Source organism: Prenolepis imparis, unplaced genomic scaffold, assembly GCF_030444845.1.
Source record: "Prenolepis imparis isolate NDT839.2.m4 unplaced genomic scaffold, iyPreImpa1.0 SCAF_8, whole genome shotgun sequence".
Lineage (NCBI taxonomy): Eukaryota > Metazoa > Arthropoda > Insecta > Hymenoptera > Formicidae > Prenolepis > Prenolepis imparis.
The window spans coordinates 14740976-14761389 of record NW_028141166.1 but is presented as its reverse complement, the minus strand read 5'-3'; the positions used below and the strand labels follow the sequence as shown (position 1 = coordinate 14761389).

Below are 20414 nucleotides of genomic sequence, written 5' to 3'. Positions count from 1 at the left end.
AACAGACACCAGCGTACAAATTTTTTAACTTGATATACATAAATTAAGGTTGCGTCGCATGGGGTCAGCGGTAAAAAAGTATCGTTTTCTAATATTTAAAGACGAGCCAAAAATTCATCGAGTATACATTTTAATAGTACATTAATTACAGAATCATTTGGTACCAAACATACACCAGCGTACAAATTTTTTAACTTGATATACATAAATTAAGGTTGCGTCGCATGGGGTCAGCGGTAAAAAAGTATCGTTTTCTAATATTTAAAGACGAGCCAAAAATTCATCGATTATACATTTTAATAGTACATTGATTACAGAATCATTTGGTACCAAACAGACACCAGCGTACAAATTTTTTAATACGATAAACATAAAATAAGTATGCGTCGCACAGGGTCCGCGGTAAAAAGTATCGATTTCCAATATTTTAAGACGAGCCAAAAATTCATCGATTATACATTTTAATAGTACATTTATTACAGAATCATTTGGTACCAAGCAGACAACTGCGTACAAACTTTTTCATTTGCTATACATAAATTAAGGATGCGTCGCATGGGATCAGCGGTAAAAAAGTATCGATTTCTAATATTTAAAGACGAGCCAAAAATTCATCGATTATACATTTTAATAGTACATTTATACAGAATCATTTGGTACCAAGCAGACAACTGCGTACAAACTTTTTCATTTGCTATACATAAATTAAGGATGCGTCGCATGGGATCAGCGGTAAAAAAGTATCGATTTCTAATATTTAAAGACGAGCCAAAAATTCATCGATTATACATTTTAATAGTACATTGATTACAGAATCATTTGGTACCAAACAGACACCAGCGTACAAATTTTTTAACTTGATATACTTAAAATAATGTTGCGTCGCATAGGGTCAGCGGTAAAAAAGTATCGATTTCTAATATATAAAGACGAGCCAAAATTTCATCGATTATACATTTTAATAGTACATTGATTACAGAATCTTTTGGTACCAAACAGACACCAGCGTACAAATTTTTTAATACGATAAACATAAAATAAGGATGCGTCGCACAGGGTCCGCGTCAAAAAAGTATCGATTTCTAATATTTTAAGACTAGCCAAAAATTCATCGATTATACATTTTAATAGTACATTGATTACAGAATCTTTTGGTACCAAACAGACACCAGCGTACAAATTTTTTAACTTGATATACATAAATTAAGGTTGCGTCGCATGGGGTCAGCGGTAAAAAAGTATCGTTTTCTAATATTTAAAGACGAGCCAAAAATTCATCGATTATACATTTTTATAGTACATTAATTACAGAATCATTTGGTACCAAACATACACCAGCGTACAAATTTTTTAACTTGATATACATAAATTAAGGTTGCGTCGCATGGGGTCAGCGGTAAAAAAGTATCGTTTTCTAATATTTAAAGACGAGCCAAAAATTCATCGATTATACATTTTAATAGTACATTGATTACAGAATCTTTTGGTACCAAACAGACACCAGCGTACAAATTTTTTAATACGATAAACATAAAATAAGTATGCGTCGCACAGGGTCCGCGGTAAAAAGTATCGATTTCCAATATTTTAAGACGAGCCAAAAATTCATCGATTATACATTTTAATAGTACATTGATTATAGAATCTTTTGGTACCAAACAGACACCAGCGTACAAATTTTTTAACTTGATATACTTAAAATAATGTTGCGTCGCATAGGGTCAGCGGTAAAAAAGTATCGATTTCTAATATACAAAGACGAGCCAAAATTTCATCGATTATACATTTTAATAGTACATTGATTACAGAATCTTTTGGTACCAAACAGACACCAGCGTACAAATTTGTTAATACGATAAACAAAAAATAAGGATTCGTCGCACAGGGTCCGCGTCAAAAAGGTATCGATTTCTAATATTTTAAGACGAGCCAAAAATTCATCGATTATACATTTTAATAGTACATTGAGTACAGAATCTTTTGGTACCAAACAGACACCAGCGTACAAATTTTTTAATACGATAAACATAAATTAAGGATGCGTCGCACAGGGTCCGCGTCAAAAAAGTATCAATTTCTAATATTTTAAGACGAGCCAAAAATTCATCGATTATACATTTTAATAGTACATTGATTACAGAATCTTTTGGTACCAAACAGACACCAGCGTACAAATTTTTTAACTTGATATACATAAAATAATGTTGCGTCGCATAGGGTCAGCGGTAAAAAGTATCGATTTCCAATATTTTAAGACGAGCCAAAATTTCATCGATTATACATTTTAATAGTACATTGATTACAGAATCTTTTGGTACCATGCAGACACCAGCGTACAAATTTTTTAATACGATAAACATAAAATAATGTTGCGTCGCATAGGGTCAGCGGTAAAAAAGTATCAATTTCTAATATTTTAAGACGAGCCAAAAATTCATCGATTATACATTTTAATAGTACATTTATTACAGAATCATTTGGTACCAAGCAGACAACTGCGTACAAACTTTTTCATTTGCTATACATAAATTAAGGATGCGTCGCATGGGATCAGCGGTAAAAAAGTATCGATTTCTAATATTTAAAGACGAGCCAAAAATTCATCGATTATACATTTTAATAGTACATTGATTACAGAATCATTTGGTACCAAACAGACACCAGCGTACAAATTTTTTAATACGATAAACATAAAATAAGTATGCGTCGCACAGGGTCCGCGTCAAAAAAGTATCGATTTCTAATATTTTAAGACGAGCCAAAAATTCATCGAGTGTACACTTTAATAGTACATTGATTACAGAATCTTTTGGTACCATGCAGACACCAGCGTACAAATTTTTTAATACGATAAACATAAAATAAGTATGCGTCGCACAGGGTCAGCGGTAAAAAAGTATCAATTTCTAATATTTTAAGACGAGCCAAAAATTCATCGATTATACATTTTAATAGTACATTGATTACAGAATCTTTTGGTACCAAACAGACACCAGCGTACAAATTTTTTAACTTGATATACTTAAAATAATGTTGCGTCGCATAGGGTCAGCGGTAAAAAAGTATCGATTTCTAATATATAAAGACGAGCCAAAATTTCATCGATTATACATTTTAATAGTACATTGATTACAGAATCTTTTGGTACCAAACAGACACCAGCGTACAAATTTTTTAATACGATAAACAAAAAATAAGGATGCGTCGCACAGGGTCCGCGTCAAAAAAGTATCGATTTCTAATATTTTAAGACGAGCCAAAAATTTAAAATAGTTTAGAAACTTGTTGAATTTGCAATTAAATATCCGAGGCTTAGCGAGTTGAATTAGAATATTATTTGTAAACTTTTTCTAATTGAAATATCTGAAAGTATTGCAAAAAAATAATACTTGTGAAAACCTAAAAATATTCGTATATCTACTGAACAATTAAAAAATTCCGAAACGTGATTTTTCTAACCGGTATATCTGACTTCATAATTTTCCAACAAAAAGAATGAGATATTAATTCTGTGTATTACGTGCATATATTCTTTCATGATATGTATATACTAATCTCCTTGGAACTTATTACGATGCAATGTTATCTAATATTTCTAACAGACTATTTATATTCATATAAATCCAGAGTCGAGACTCTTGTTAAAAAGAAAAAAAAAAAAAAAAAAACATCAGGTATCCAAAATCTGAAATTTCCGAGCATACCTATGCGGCAGCGAGCTTCCTCTCGACATCGGCTCATCGATTTTTCTACCTCGCGCTTCATTTCAGCCTCGGTTCATTTGCATGCACCGATATATCAATTTCTCCCAGGACGAGCGTATCAATATTCCGATCCACGGAGCGGCGAACCTTTGCTCGTGGCTCCACGTCTAGGCACGCTGTTCATGTACGTGCGTGAAACGCTGCCCCAGGAAGCGGGTTTTGTAACGTCGAGACAGGTGTTCTCGACGTTGCATCACGCCGCAGCAATTTGTCCTGCGTATATACATATACAGGGTGTCTCGTGACCAGCACGAGTCTATTTTTCCCGGCGCAGCGTTTAATCTGACACCTATTTATCAACATTTCTGAATTATGTCTAATAAACGTGGCTCTTAAAAAAAAAAACTTCATATTTACTCCTTCGATTTCTTTACGGTTGTTCTTTAATACTCTCTTGGTTTCGGGTATTGCTCTGCTAATCAAACTTTGGATACGATTTTCGTTACGAAAGAATAGACTGCAAATCGATGGAATAAGATAATGTTTCGTTAAAAAATTTTTACGGGACACCCTATATCGGCGTGGCAATGCACATGCTCTCGTAATAGCGAGATGCCGATGGAAAAGTTGAATTCCACATGCTCTGCAAGTCTTGCGTCAACCTCTATGTGAACCTTACTTTTAATAAACTAAGTTATAGCATTTCGTTTGCGGTTTGTAGTAATAGTAATTTAGTTCGTAATCAAAGCCATATAAAAAATACAGCATTTTGAATGTAAAAATGACTCATTTGACTTTAAATACTGATTTTACATTAAGATACATCAACGACTTTATTTTAATCTTAAAATCAGATAACAATTATTTTTTTAAATGCTGCATTTTTCTATGGCTTCAACTATACGAATTAAGTTATCGCCATAAAAAATTTCTTTTTAAAAGACTGTTAGTACAAATTAAATATAAATGAATGTAAATACTATCATTTTCTGTATTTTAAATTTAATTTATTAAAAATTTGTAAGTCTTAATAAATTTTGTGTACTAGAGATTCGAATCTCGAAATTAATTTAATTTAATTAATAAATTAATTTAATTTCCGCTGTAAAAATTGGTTAAAGTTTTAAAATATTCGCATTTAAGATGCAGTTTTCGTATAATACGTCTCCTTGAAATTTTTTCCCAAAATTTCTGCCACTCATCACACATAGAAACCTTAAGGCTCTTGCACAATGCCAGGCAACAGGCCATAGGGGAATAGGAATTAGAAAATATCTATCATATAGGGATATAGATATATTCCAATAGGGAATAATATCTATTTTCCTTTCTATTGGCGGATATTTTCTATTTCTTGTTCCTATTAGGTCTGTTCTTTTTAGCTGAACTGGCTGTACTAGTTCAGAGTTTATCTTTTTTCTTTTAATGTGGAGTAACAAAGATAAACTCTGAACTAGCGCAGCTAGTTCAGCTAAAAAGAACAAAACTATTGTCTGTTACCTGGCATTGTGCAAAGGTCTTAAGGACCACGTGAGGTCACCATTCTCCCGTTTCCACCACGTGCGTTCCACGTGTGGTAGCTCTCAAGTTCGGAAGAATAGCGTGCTTCTGTCACAGTGGAATTTTGTTCCGTCATTTACCGTTGCACGTGCATAACGCGTCAAGGGAATCCTGCGAGGAAGCTCTGAAAGATTTCGCGCGATATTCCAGACACGTGAGATATAGCATATACTCGTTGCTGAGGTAAATAACGCGCCCGAGGTAGTCGTTTCTCTCGCGAGGTCAGTGTTAACGGTATACATATATTTTTTAGGTATATACCTGTATGTGTAAAAAAAAAAGGCGGATACAGGTATGACCAGCCACAATTTATAGAATCGGATATACGCGCCGCGACGATATTCAAATCGTCCGATGGAGCGTGCACATTCATTGACATCGCGCATATAAAGCGAGCAAAAAGGACGGACAGCCGGTCGCGTATCCTCAGATCCTCTTCGTCATTATATAACGCATTCGGTATACGCTTTCTCGCTCTCTCTCTCTCTCTCTCTCTTTCTCTCTTTCTCGTTCCTTCGATGACTGATTAAATGATTGATCGTTGGCGGAGAAACGATTATACACTCGGCCGGACAGATCCATCGACCGCGAGCCGGCATAATAAGTCGTGACGAATTAATATTTCGTGTTTGCTGTCGAGAGGAGAGGCAGAAATCGACGGATCTATGATACATAAAGATGAGAAGACTTTGAGAGCTTGGAAAAAAAGGAGGAAGAGATTCAATAAGAAGTATGATATAATTGATCATAGCAGTTTGGAGACTCTGAAAGAACTGTATATGTATATATAGAGATACGTATGATGTGTGTAACGTTCTCTTAATTCGTGAATGGTAAATATTTCCTTTCTTCTCACGCAAAAAGATTCTCATCGTACGAAATCTTCTTACCTTTCTTTCTCTTTGGATGTACATCCGAGTCGTACGCATTTTTCAAATAGAAAGCTTTTTCAAAGTTCAATACGTGCGTAAAGGTTGAATATCTCTGAGATCATTTATTTGTTTGGTCAAGTAGAGAAAGTACTTTAAACAATAGCTAATATGATTACATGTGAAAAAAAATGCATTGCGTTATCGTATTCTACATTGTTTTTTGAATAGATAATTTTAATGGCATTCAGATTTATTTATGTCTATTTATATATTTCGAAATAAGATAAGTTCTTGAGAAAAAAAAATCGGAATATTTAGTATTAACCTATAATAATCGATAATAAAAGTGAATGGAAAAAAACGCATTCTTTAGCTTAATTATCTAAATATTGATATTCGTAAATATTGATAGCATTGAATTTGAAGGAGGAGCATCTGATATTAGAAAAAATTTATCCGTGCTTCCGGCAGAATCGCATTCGCCGAAATTACGTGGCTTCCGGAACGAATGAGTTATCCTCCCCATCTGTTTCGGCTTCCTTACATTTCTATATCCTTGTCTCGAGTAATTTTGTGATACAATGTTTTTGTGCGGCCTTTTAATATGCGCAACGGAATCTCGACTCTCGTCGCCTGTGGCATTAATAAAGATCCTTTCGTGGAAGTCACTTCTTCCCCTCAAAAAATTCTCATAGAATTTCTCCTTATACAAAGAATTTACGATTCCTGCAATTTGAATAGTTAAAAGTGATCACGCACAATGATTTATTTCGATAATTTTTTGAACGATTAAAGTAGTGATATAAATTCTCTCAAAAGTAAGTTAATTCAAGTTTCTTATAAAATTCGATCGAAATGTATCGGTGTCTATGATCATTTATGATCGATTACGGTGTGCCTAGAGCTATGCCGAGCCTATGTTCCGCTAGCAACATAATCTCGACGCGACATGTGGTGAAAGTGTGCGAAAAGGGGAAACGGTGTCGGCGTGTAAAAGTATACGTATGGCGGGATTCGAAACAATGCCGATGGGAAAAGAAACGAAAGGAAACGAGAGAGGCGAGAAAAAATACGCAAAAATTCTCCATTCGCGAATTTACACACGGTTATGCACGAGAGAAAACGTCGATAACAACTACCTCATACCCAAACGTCGAACTATGAAAATTACACGTGAAAGAGAAAACGCCGCGACGATAATAAATAATGTAGTAGTGGCGTTTTATCATAAAATCACGCCTAAGAGTGTTCATAATGCATGTACGAGTACTTTAAGTATATGTGTCCTTAAAAGAGGCGTACACACTCGGTAAATTCTATTTCTCTCTCGAGAAGATCAAGACAATCATCTTTTTCAACCTTTTATTGCCTGCAAAGTAAAGCGCGCGATTTTCTTATTAATATTAGAAATTTCATTAATCTGGATTAATATGTCAAAAAATTATCGACCCCAAATTTGTCTTTCAAACTCTCTTCTATAATCTGTTTTTAAACGGTTTCTCTGAAACTTTCTCCAATTTCGCGTTCTAGTGCTAAATGTGATTTCGTCACAAGTTGCTTAAATTAATATACTGAAATAGCTCATAATATACCGAGGCAAAATATCGCGGATATAACTGCGCATCCTCGTCATCTCGTGATTTTACAAGAGACGGCGGTGGTGGCGATCGCGTTCGAATTTCGCCAGCGGCGATGTTTTGCGGTAACTGCGAATTAATTCAGAACATGTTTAAGAGCCATCAACGACCGCCTACTCGTGCACATTTCTTTGAGCGCGCAGTAACTACCTGCCACGTTATGATAATTATAAGAAACGAATCGACCATTCATAGCGAGCGACCATCAATCAGGATAATCGAGTGTCACCGACGAATTTTGACAGACCTAATGTCATATCAGAATGCACGGCGATTGGTTATTAAAATTACAGGATTTGTCCACGTACAAGAGATATTTGCAGTAATAACGATCTTATGAAATTAATAATCCGCATAACAGCGACAGTTCTTTTTGTAGATCAATATACATACATACATACATACATATACATATATGATTGATTGTCGAGATCAATGATGCCGGGAATTATCTAAGTTATTGCAGGAGAAACGCTCTCTCTGAAAGAAATACGCGACAAATTATATTATTTTGTATATCTTTATATAAACTTTTTCACGTCAGAAATATTAAAACTTATATACTTTTTTAAAATATTTTTTTGATTCTTCTTAAATTAAAGCAAATAAAAAATATCACGTAAACAGAATCGCACTAAAATATCGATTACTAAAATATTGGAAAATATCTCTTTTAATTTTTATTCTTATTCAACAGTGTTTGATATAATAAATGTATGTATATACTATATTGCTATACGAGTTGTATAAATCTGCTAAAGCTGTATACATTGCAACAATTAGATATGTTGCGATACGAATCAAGTTCTAGATACAATCATCGGCTAGACACGAATACAATCGTATGTACATCAAATGACAATTTATATAACGCATATGAATGACGATTACCGCGCTCGAATGCATTTCCGAAATCGTGCTCGATCCGGTCTTGACTTTTCGTTTTTTATTTCCGTGTTCGACGGCGATCACATTGAAATATATTGCATGCTCTGTCTAGCGTAAAATCGATATTAAGAAAAGTCGCGTGACTTCGCCGCGACTCTTCCTTTTCCTGCTTTCGTAATGCCTTTGGAAATGCTTCGTCTCAAGCGCGGTTTATCGAAAATTATCGAAGAGTTATGCAAAAGCCGACGATGTAATCGCGGAAAGACGGCCGATTCTTCCCCTTGTATTTCATTACACTGTAAACAGATTTCCCAAGAGAGATCGATATGTAACGCATCGACTTTTTCTTGTTCACGTTTTCGTCTATAATATCATGAATTTTACTAAATGCATATTTTATTTGCGCAGGTGCAGAGGCTTGCCGACTACGAGAGGTACTTGGGACAGGAAGCGAGGAGTTTGATAGATAACGAATGCATCGACAGTGGCACAGTTTTACACCGTGGTCAATTAGAAGGTGATCTTCATCGTATCCAGGAACTGTTCCCCGGCGATAATTTGCGGTTGCACGAGCGAGATGTCGTCACTATGGTATGAAATAATTTTTTTTATTAATCTAAAATTTTTATTTTTTTCGTTATCTGTCCTAATTTTGATCGCATTAATCACGCAACAATCATTATTGCATATTTCTATACAAAATTCACAAATAAGTTTGTGTGATAAAATTTTTATTTTTATCAATTGAAAGGAGTCGCCAAGATCCAGTTTTAATAATTTTCGAATTTAAGCCACATGTTATTTAATTGTGAAGAAGAAGAAAAAATTATTTAATTACAAGTTCATGTAACAAAAGCAATCGTCTGAATGAGACATATATTCCGTGAAAATTTTATATTATTTATATCTATATAAAATTTATTCGCAAATATATAAATGTCATAAATTCTAATTTTTAATATTTATCGAAAAAAGACGATTCAAAGTTTCTTCACAAATCGCGATAATGATAAAAATTATCATCTCTCTACGAGGTCTATAATTTACAAGACATTCCACTCTCCTTCGTAGAAAATGTATGAACAACACAGGGACTGCTAACAAACGGTATTAGGCACAATAACGTCGCGATTCAACCTTTCTCACGGTCGTTTAGATGCATCTAGTTTTTCTGCGTCCGTGGAAAGTGCATCGTCTCGCGTGTCGCTAACGTGGCAGTTAGAATGCGTATGTACGCACTTCCTTCCCACGTTTGTTAGCGTATATATCATCCGGATACACAAGTATACCGATAATTTCTCCCTGCTATTCTCACTCAACCGGCTGCTACGAACGGTGAAATTGACACCCGGATCGTTCAATAGAGTGCTCGCTTTCTGATGCATATGCGAAAAAATAGAAGCAGCGTAGAAACTGTGTCACCGCGAGAGAGGCTGGAAGCCCCGGTTGGATCGACAATAGGATGATATTTATATTATTATGTAGAAAGCGCATCGTGCTCTTTTCGTATAATAACGGGACACAACAAAAGTTAGTACTTACTGTAAAAAAATAAAAAGATTCTTATAGGGGGAAAAAAAAAAATATTTTATTATTTGATTAATAACTGATGATTTACTTTGATCAATAAATGAATTTTTTTTTTCTACTTATCTGAATACGTGAAATATTTTTTTACTTGTATATGTTGATATCGTAGGATTAGAGAGATGTTTTTTGATAACTGTCCAAAATTTTAATCAAGTTTAAAGAAATATAACATATTATTTAAAACATATTATTTAAAAAATTAATTAGCAAATTAACGCTTTATCAGCTGATTTTTATCAAAAAATACTAACAAAGCGTTAATTTGATAATTAAATTTTAAAATAATAATATGTTATAAAATGTAAAATAGTAACATATGGAAATAATATGTTACAATGCTTTATCTGCGATTAATATTTTTTGGCAGAAGTCAGCTGATAACTGTCAAAAATATTAATCGAGTTTAAAGAATTGTAACATTATTTAAAACATACTAGAACAACACAAGCGCGCGCTACGCATCATTCTTCAGTTTTATATTAAAAAGAACGATATTTCTAAAAAAAAATAATAAACATGTTATTTAAAAATTTAATTAGCAATTTGACGCTTTAATCAGCTGATTTTTTTATTATATATATACATAATATAAGAATGCGCCGCATAGGGTTCGCGGCTACAAAGTATCGATATTTAATATTTTAAGACGAGCCAAAAATTCCTCTTGTATATTTCGACAGTAAATTGTTTGCAGAATATTTTATCGCACGTTCTTTTTAATAGTACATTATATGCAAATTACTTTTATACCAAACAGATTCGAGCGTACAAATTATTTCGTTTAATACAAATAATATAAGTTTGAGTTTTAATGGGTCCGCGGCTATAAAGTATCGATTTTTAATATTTTAAACAGAGCGAAAAATTAATCGCTTGTTTTTTTTTAATAGTATATTGTATGCAGAATACTTTTATACCAAACACAGATTCGAGCGTACAAATTCTTTTATTTAATATACATAATATAATAATGCGTCGCATAGGGTTCGAAGCAACATAGGCCCATATATTCTAGATCTTCTTCTTCTTTTATCGATAAAAGAAGATCCAGTATATGGGCCATAGTGTCGACATATAATATTTTAAGACGAGCCAAGAATCCATCGAAATATACAAGCGATGAATTTTTGGCTAGCCTTTAAATATTAAATATCGACACTGGGTCGCTGCACACACTATGCGGCGCATCTTAATATTATGTATATTAAATGAAAGAATTTGAATGCTGGTGTTTGCATGGTACCAAAATATTCTGCAAACAATGTACTGTCGAAATATACAAGAGATGAATTTTTGGCTCGTCTTTAAATATTAAATATCGATACTTTGTAGCCGCGGACCCTATGCGGCGCATTCTTTTATTATTAAAAGAATCAGCTGATTAAAGCGACAATTTGCTAATTAAATTTTTAAATAATAATATATTATGGTACTTTAAACTCGATTAATATTTTTTGACAGTTATCAGCTGATTTCTGTCAAAAAATATTAATCAAGTTTAAACAAACTTTATATAAAAATATCATTCTTTTTTATATAAAATCATGGAATGACGCGCGCTTGTGTTGTTCTAGTACAGTAAAAATAATATTATTTACCGTATAAAATTATTTATTGTATTTACGCATTTTTATATTCACGCAATCGTATCTAGGCATTTTTATTCTCGTTTAAAATATTGGTATCGCTCTCGAAACTTTTAAAACTCTTGGACGATGCACTTTCCAAATGCCATAAATAATAGCGGATAATCCATCTGACGGATTGGATGTGTTAGGACACGGTGTGTCTGGTCCAGGTTTGACGCGTTTAATAACGCAATACAATGAGAGAAGGTGGGTGATCGCCGGCGGGATCACCAGAAATGATTTCGTAATCGAAAAGAGTTGAACGAAGAATAGAGGATGTTGAGACACACGTTAGAAAATTTAATAAGCCGGCATATGTTAATCAGCTTGCTCTATCCACCGTAAGAGCACTCGTCCTCTCGTCTTTAACACATATTCGAGAAAGAAAGAGAGAATCACCGCTTGCCTACCAAATTTGGTAGTGACATTTTTTAGGCGTACTGTTAATCCCCTGCACGTGTGGCATATGTACATACATGACGCGATTAAATGTGACAGCAAAATTAGTCTAAGCGAAATTCTCCAGTCGAGTCATTCTTGACTGTCTTCTATTTTCCTTTATATTTTCCTTTATATTATATATCTCTTTTTCTCACGATAAAATATGTATTTAAATATCAATACATTATTTTGCAGTTTTGCAATTTTTTCCGAAAGTAGCTAATCATGTTATTAATCATGGAAAATTTTTTCTAATTCTGTTATTTTGTTTTCAGAAAATGAAGAATATGTTACGTAAGAGGAATAGTGGTACTCCAGCTAGATTAACGAGAGGACTTTCTCAGAAATCTATGGATTCTCCGGACGGTTCTCCAACTTCAAAATCGCCGACTAGAACTTTTCTCTTGGAAACACCGGTCCAATTTACCACGGTATGTGAAAAAGATTTTCTCTTCTCATTACTTATATATTAAAAGATATCGATTTTCGTGAATTTTTCAAAAAATTATTAAAATAAAATAATAAAATTCTTTTATTAAAATCTTCAACAAATTTAAACAATGTCCTTTTTATATCGAGAAAGAGATTTTTCTCAATGTCAAAAGATATAAATCTTAAAATTTATTTTAAATTTTAGAGCATGCAGTCGCAGGAGAGGCATCTCTTCCTCTTCACCGATCTCCTACTGATCGCGAAAGCACGCAGTGGTGGAAACTTCAAGTTGAAGCAGACCGTGAGGATGAGCGAGCTCTGGCTCACATCGGGTCACATAGAGGACGTGGCGGAAACCAGCAAATCCGCGGAAACTAGCTTCGTTCTCGGCTGGCCTACCACAAACGTCGTGGCTACTTTTATGTGAGCAAACACTTGCATTTTACTTTCTAAAACTGTGCGCAATAATTCAAATGTGACAGATTAAGACATCGAGTAATTGGAACATACAGACAATCGTTTTATCACGATTGTATTTATATTTATAGGACCGCTGCGGCGCGAGATCTTTGGTGGGGACGTCTAAATGATCTCGTGCGGGAGGAGAGTATGAAGGAGCCGCCGCATACAAATATTCAAATTGTATATCACGACAACGACACGAACAGCGAATATGTAAGTACGCCTGCCTTTTCAGACTCGCCTTCGCGCGGTCCGTTCTTTGCTTCATAGCTCGAATCCGCGGGAATGAATTGTGTTCGACCTCTATTTTTCTCCGAGAGAGTTTTGTCTTTTATTATCGCGGACATCAGAGTCGAGTTTGAGTCACCGTCGCCGACTATCCACTATCAGGCCACGCATTGTAGGTACCGGCATCGCTTCAGTCACCGTTCATAATTCATTGACATTGTATAGATATAAGCCGCTAGGGTCGCAAATGAATTTCCGTTAGATAAACCATGTCTATCGTGCGGTAAACAAGCTTTACGGGCCATAATATGCCATATTATTCATCTCTTTATAACCTTTCTCTCTGTCGGCGAGAAAAGAATACATACGTACGTACTATTTTGCATTTTACAGTGTAAGACGATCATGGTCGGCTCCGAGATGACGGCGCAGACTTGCGTGAACATGGCGGTGCCGTTGTGGGATCTTCAAGGACCCTTCCAGTTGTGGGCCCGAACGTTCCCGGATGAGACGCCGTATCCGTTGATAGGACATGAGCGACCATTCGCCGTGAAGATGTCGCGTCTACGACACATGCTGTCGGCGGACGAGGGTTTCGATCTGGAACACATCAACAACAGCGGCGTCGATCTGTGTCATTTTATTCTCAGACCCGTGATGAAGACGCCCGCGAAGAAGAACAACCGGTCAAAAATAACCGGTCTGTTACGGCGCTCGCTGTCGTTGAATCCCAGTCTCTTTGGCGTAAATTTGTCACGGCTGGATGAAAACGGCTTGCCCAAGCCCGTTCTGGTGATGCTGCAGCAGCTGTTCGCGAAGGGCCCGTTCACGCAAGGAATATTCCGCAAGTCCGCGAACGTTCGAATTGTCCGAGAATTGCGAGATCAAATCGAATCCACGGGAGATCTCAACTGTCTGGAAGACGCGCCGATCATAGCTGTAGCTGCTTTGTTGAAGGAGTTTTTAAGATCTCTACCAGATCCTCTCTTGACATCTCATCTGTTTCCTCTCTGGATGGACAGTTTGGACACGCCGAGTCCCGTTCAAACTATTAAAAGGTATTATAATAAAGCTATTATAATAAAATTTATTTAAATATATCGATTTTTTTGAAAAATAGAAAAGTAAAACTAACTATAAAAAAATTTGCAGCATTCTAGACAGGCTCCCGAAGGCGAACTATACGTTGCTCTCGCATTTAATCTGCGTGCTACATCATGTGGCGAGACGATCGAAACGTAATCTCATGTGCGCCAGCAATCTTGGCGTCTGTTGTGGTCCGAGTTTACTTTGGTCATCGAATCCGTCAGTGAATCAGAGCAGAGCGATTCCGACAATCACCGAAATGCTGATTCGTCATTGCGAGGATTTATTCGGTGCCGGCGTCACGCAACTACTCGGAGAAGACACACGTAGCGATAGCGGAGCCGAGGAAAGCACCGATAGCCTTCATTGTAAGTATTATAACATCATTATTACAACGTCAGAATATTATATTATTAGAGAACATTAAAATGTGCTGGAATATTACAAATACTTTATATTGAATTAATCGAATTATATATTAAATTATATATATTTTTTTATATATTTATATATTTAATACTTTTATATATATATATATAAATTTATACTTTTATATATTTAATTAAAATGGATTCTAATAAATATCTTCGTATTATTAACAAATTTTTTTTATGGTGTAGCAGGTGGAATATCCTTGGATAGTCTAGATCTGACGGAGGCACCGCGTAGGGACCCCATGTCCCTATCAAGAGACTCAGGCTTAACCTTATCAGACTGCCAGTTGTTTATTCCGGAGTCGCCTGTAGGCTCTGAAGACTCTGCTCCGAACGCTCCATCATCCAATAATTACGATAAACCTCTTGTGAAGGAGGAGAAGTCCAATGGTAAATCCTACGTTCCGGTGTACAGATGTGGATGGGAAGAGAGACTCAACGGCTACGCGTCCAGCAACCATAACGTCACGAATAGCGCGGAACATAACTTTCGAGAGGAAAAGGCTAACGCGTGTTACTCCAATCCACCCCAATCGTCCAATTTTCAGCGGCAGGACTGGCTACGGGCACAACTTAAAAGAACACCTAGAACGAACAAGCTGGACGAGCATGAGCACCGAAAAGAGAGATTCGGTGATAAAGATATGTACGACGGGGAATACCTCAGACAGGATGCGATAAAGGAGAACGTAGAAAATTGCAAGACTTATCGGAGGCAGTTGAACGTAACCTACGATATATTGTCGGAAGATTATGACAGTAAGAGCTCGCAGCAGGATATTCGAAACGCCGAACTAATATCGATTCACGACTCGGAGCAGGATCTGACAAATGGCAACGATACGCTCCGGTCGGACAACGATCGCTACGAATTAATCAAGAAGAAAGAGCGCTTCAGCGAGTTTAAGAAAGTCAAGTCCTCCGAGGTCCAGTACGTAAGTTTGGAATCACCGATGATGGAGAAAGAACGTCGTCGACAAGTCCGTGATTGCGAACTGTACGACGACTACGTGAGGGTGAAGGCGATGTACATGAAAGCGCTGAAATACCACAACAATAAAGAATCGAACGGCGAGTCGGACGGCAAAATTAATTATTGCGAGGACAGAAGTCGATCGAGCGAGGTTTACGTAACCGCGGAAACGAACGACTCGTACAAGGGTGTGATGATCGACAACCTCAGTGAAGACGAACAGGAGGAAAGGACGTCGTGGCCGGATACACCGCCGCCTTTGCCGCCGAGGCTCAGGCATTTGCCGCCGGTGCACATGAACCTCGAGGACAGGCACAAAGCGGCCGGTAGATCCAGGTCTCTGCCGCCGCCACCTCCCTATCGACCGCCGCCGCAACCTCGCGCCCCGATCACCACGAGGCATCTAGGATTCGGTAGATCCGTCGTTGACGATGAGAGTTACGTTTGAGTACAGAAAACGACAGATCTGTGTTACCTCGCGATCGTCATCGAAGATCCCCCCCTCTCCCCTTTCCATTATCATTTATCACTCAACATGTATAATGTCTAAGTCGTGGACTCGCTCTACGACGACTGAACCTAGTCCAAAACCGAAACACATACATGCGTAGTACCGAGAACAATGAAGAAACCGTGGCGTTTGACAGCGCGTCATCGCGATTTTTCTATAAGAGCGACGAGTACTTAACTTCGTCCTCCTTCGATCAAACTTAGAAATAACGAGACGAATGAAATAAATTCTATACGTGAGACAGTAAAGTGGAATTCGCTGTCTACTTGTGACCGCCGACAATAGATTTTGGCCCTATTCTCGTCGCACTTTCAGCACCAAATATCTTTATTCGATTTTCATTTCATTTCTATTTTAACATCATTTTTTTGTATAAACAGACAAAAAAATTATTTTAGTTTAAATGATCATATTCAAGGCTAAATGCGTCAAATCGAGGATCCGGGCCTATTATTCAGTGATTCAGGGTGCTTCCACGAGCGTTAGTTTATACTATTAATAGACTTAATATTTGCGTATTTAGGTAGCTAACTAAGCAATAGATTAACGGACAATGTTAGCGCCAAGACGATATTATGAGTAATTCTTTTTTCTTACGTAAATAATCCTTGTAAAAATATCAGTAAAAAGATTGTCTGCAAACGCATCGAGGAAGTTTTGTGGAAATACAATCTGATGTTGCCTATTAATAGTACATTAATAGATACAACAGTCGAGAAATGTAATATTTTCTGTAATAATGTTTTATAACGTCTTAACTAGCGGAGAATCTTTTATTCTTGTAAATGGATTTTAACAGATGTATTCTCCAAATCGAAATGTACTTTCTATCGATATTATCGATGTGACGTGTTATATATTTTAAGTTTATATAAAATGTTAGAGGACCAGTTACAATGATATAAATTTCGTGTGAGAACTCGAGAAAATAAATTTATAAAGAGATTTGTTAAATGTTTTACTCGTGTAACTGGTATCAATTTGAAGCTAACTTTAAATTTACGAGAGTCGTCTTTTTCGGCGCTCTATCTCTATTTCTCTTTCTCTTTTTTTTTTAAACCGGCTCTATAAGTAATGTGTTCGTAGCTGTATTTTAACAAAATCTTATTTTAATGGAATTATCAGCTTTTGAGACGTTCTTTTCCACACATGTGTTCACAAAATCTATTATTTCGCTTATTTCGAGCAAAAACGACTCTTCTCCATAAGCAATAATAATAATAATAATAACGACAATAACAATATTTCGTTTTTGACAATCATAATATGATTTGCAAATATAAGCCACTGCGTGCGTGTATAGTGCGATTATGTTCTTAGCGGATATAGAATACTACAAGAAACTTTGAAGTGTTATTACATGATCAGCCTTCTTGTTTTTTGTATATATTAAATTGTAAAACTGTCATCTTTCTTTTATATCGTTAAACTTATGATATAATGTATAACATCCATGTGAGGTATGTATACTTATCTAAATTATATATGTTATGCTATAAAAAAAAGCAAATATATATATATATTTCGTATTTTATACACTTACGAATTTTTTCAATACACAACCCCTTTCCTTTCATTATTCAGAAGTAATTTTTTTCAAGAGGATTATATTTAATCAATTTTATAAAAAAAATTTAGTGTCAAAAAATGTTCTCTACTTTATTAAATATCTGAGAATCGATACAGTAATTACTGGAAGAAATGAGTAATGATATGTTAATATATATCACATTTTTATGTACTAGATTTAAATCATCGAAGAGTATCGGACAAAATATATTTGTGACTAATTAAAGAAATAACTATTGTTCTTAAAGATCGCTACGAAACCTTAATTAATTGTTAATTTGGATTTATATCACTTTAATTCTTACTTAATTAAATGAATATAATATGCGAAAAACGCGTTTCAAGATTTATCATCGCTATATATGTGTATCTATACACTAGTCTACGGTTCACTATACATATATGTATATGGTCTGAAGCAAGAAAATAGGCCTGAATTAAAACCTCTTCGCCATATATACTCTCCTAATGCACACTTCTTCGTAGAGTATGTTCTCCGCGTCATCTCTCGCCTGAGTTAATAGCAAAACATATGTGGCAAAGAAGTATACATTAGGAGACCATATTGTGCGAAGAGGTTTTAAAAAACTCAATATTTACTGCTTCTAGATTCCTTTTTTACCGACCGTACGAGATTTTTCGTCGATATATGTAATGTTTTGATCTACTTCTGTATTTGAATGCTTCATAGTAATAATGAACAATATGCCGCAAATATTGAACAAACTAATTAATACAATATATTACTTTAGATGCAATAAATTCGTGCCAGCTTCCTCGGTAGTAAGAAATATGGGTAATCATCATATTATGATATTTTACTTAGAATACCTTATTGTATAGGTTAGATTTTTTATGTTTTTATGCTGTCATACAAATGTAATTTAATAAACATGATAAAATTGATTGAGTATCAATCATACTACATGGGTGTGTAAAATAATTTGATACTTGTAGCTACGGCGAAACGATTTTATAGAAGAACAAATATACTTTCAAGTGGCGACAAGTTTGAGATTACGTTGGATCAAAGGAAGCTGAAAACACCCCAGGGTAGGATATTCGAAGTAAGCAGTAAACCCCTGGCTTTAGCAGTGGCTGCTGAATGGGATGCACAGAAGGAGACCATCGACAGAGGAAGTATGCATTTGGTACGAAATCAGTACGATATGCGTAAGAAATTAATTTAACTGTTTAATTTATTGTTCAATCATTTTGGCTTGCATTGTTATTTCGTATTTAGCATCTAATGTAAACGTGATAAAAGATTTTGTGAACACATTTTGTGGAAAAGAAAATATTCCAAAAAATAATAAAAGTGCAATTGATTTAAAGAATATATATGTTGAAAAAATTTTAAATCTAAATGAAAACATTGTGTTATTTACATAACTGCATTTAATATGTGTATATATATATATATATATGATATAAAACTTTGTTTGTCAAGTCACAAACGCTTTATGCACTGCTAATTCAATCTATTCACATTTTATTCATACTCTAAATATGTTACATATGTTAATGTATTTTCAGACATCCTTGTGCAATACTGTATTGGACAACCCACATAATTATACCAAGATAGATCTGGTCAATCATATAGTGAACTGTTTAGAAATAGATACAATTTTATTTTATTCAAATGTAAGAAAGTGTATGTTGTATAAATCTTATGCTTTTTTCCCATGTCACAATGTGACATTTCCATTATAATGACTTGTGATTTTTTTTTAGGAGGTGGATGAATTATATCAGTTACAAGTTGAAAAGTGGGAGCCTATATTTCGTTGGTTTTGTGAGCATTACGATGTGGATATTGTAAGAACTCAGAGTATAGAAGCACCTACTGTATCTGTGGAAACCAAAGCTGCTTTAACGAAGCATTTATTGTCCTATAATTTTAATAGTATTTATGGTATGTGATGTAATTTTATGAAGAAATCTGAGAGTATCTTTTTTTATCTATATATTAATTATTATTTATGCATATAGGTCTTGTGTATGCAGTGGACGGATTGAAGTCAGTTATCCTGACCCTTGCGACAGTTGCAAGAATAATTAACGTCTCAGAAGCTGTAAATCTTTCACAACTAGAAGAAGAATATCAGGTATAGATAAGAACACTTTGATTTTATTTATGATAAAAATGTCAATAGAAATCGCTTCTATTATTTATCATGATTGCATGTTTTTGTTATATGTTATCCTTATATATTTGCACAGATCTCTCACTGGGGTAATGTGGAATGGTATCACGAGTACAGCAAACATGATTTACAAGCGCGTCTATCGGCGGCAATGTTATTTGTATACTTAAACTCTCATTCCGCCACTTCGCGACTCAAAAACGACACCCCTAATGTAAGCTAATTCTATTTCGATTATTAAAGAATCGC

The 20414-nt window shown here is 35.1% G+C and overlaps 2 protein-coding genes across 4 annotated transcripts in view; both read left to right on the top strand.

The window, feature by feature from the left end:
• Positions 1 to 17980, top strand: part of LOC145939764 (rho GTPase-activating protein 20) — a 224973-nt gene extending 206993 nt beyond the window's left edge. For all 3 annotated transcript variants that reach the window (XM_083044346.1, XM_083044347.1, XM_083044348.1), the window contains 7 exons: positions 9070 to 9252; positions 12596 to 12751; positions 12958 to 13175; positions 13301 to 13427; positions 13836 to 14500; positions 14595 to 14896; positions 15149 to 17980. In XM_083044346.1, the coding sequence (XP_082900472.1) occupies positions 9070 to 9252; positions 12596 to 12751; positions 12958 to 13175; positions 13301 to 13427; positions 13836 to 14500; positions 14595 to 14896; positions 15149 to 16383 (2886 nt within the window). In that variant the 3' untranslated portion in view covers positions 16384 to 17980. The remainder of the gene's footprint in view (positions 1 to 9069; positions 9253 to 12595; positions 12752 to 12957; positions 13176 to 13300; positions 13428 to 13835; positions 14501 to 14594; positions 14897 to 15148) is intronic.
• Positions 17981 to 18652: 672 nt separating this feature from the next.
• On the top strand, positions 18653 to 20388 carry L(2)k14505 (ATP synthase mitochondrial F1 complex assembly factor 2 homolog l(2)k14505). Its single transcript, XM_083044354.1, has 6 exons — positions 18653 to 18811; positions 18973 to 19166; positions 19552 to 19662; positions 19753 to 19933; positions 20011 to 20126; positions 20242 to 20388. Exons 1-6 carry the CDS (start codon positions 18712 to 18714, stop codon positions 20386 to 20388), a joined length of 849 nt encoding a protein of 282 aa, XP_082900480.1. The 5' UTR covers positions 18653 to 18711.
• Positions 20389 to 20414: the final 26 nt, after the last annotated feature.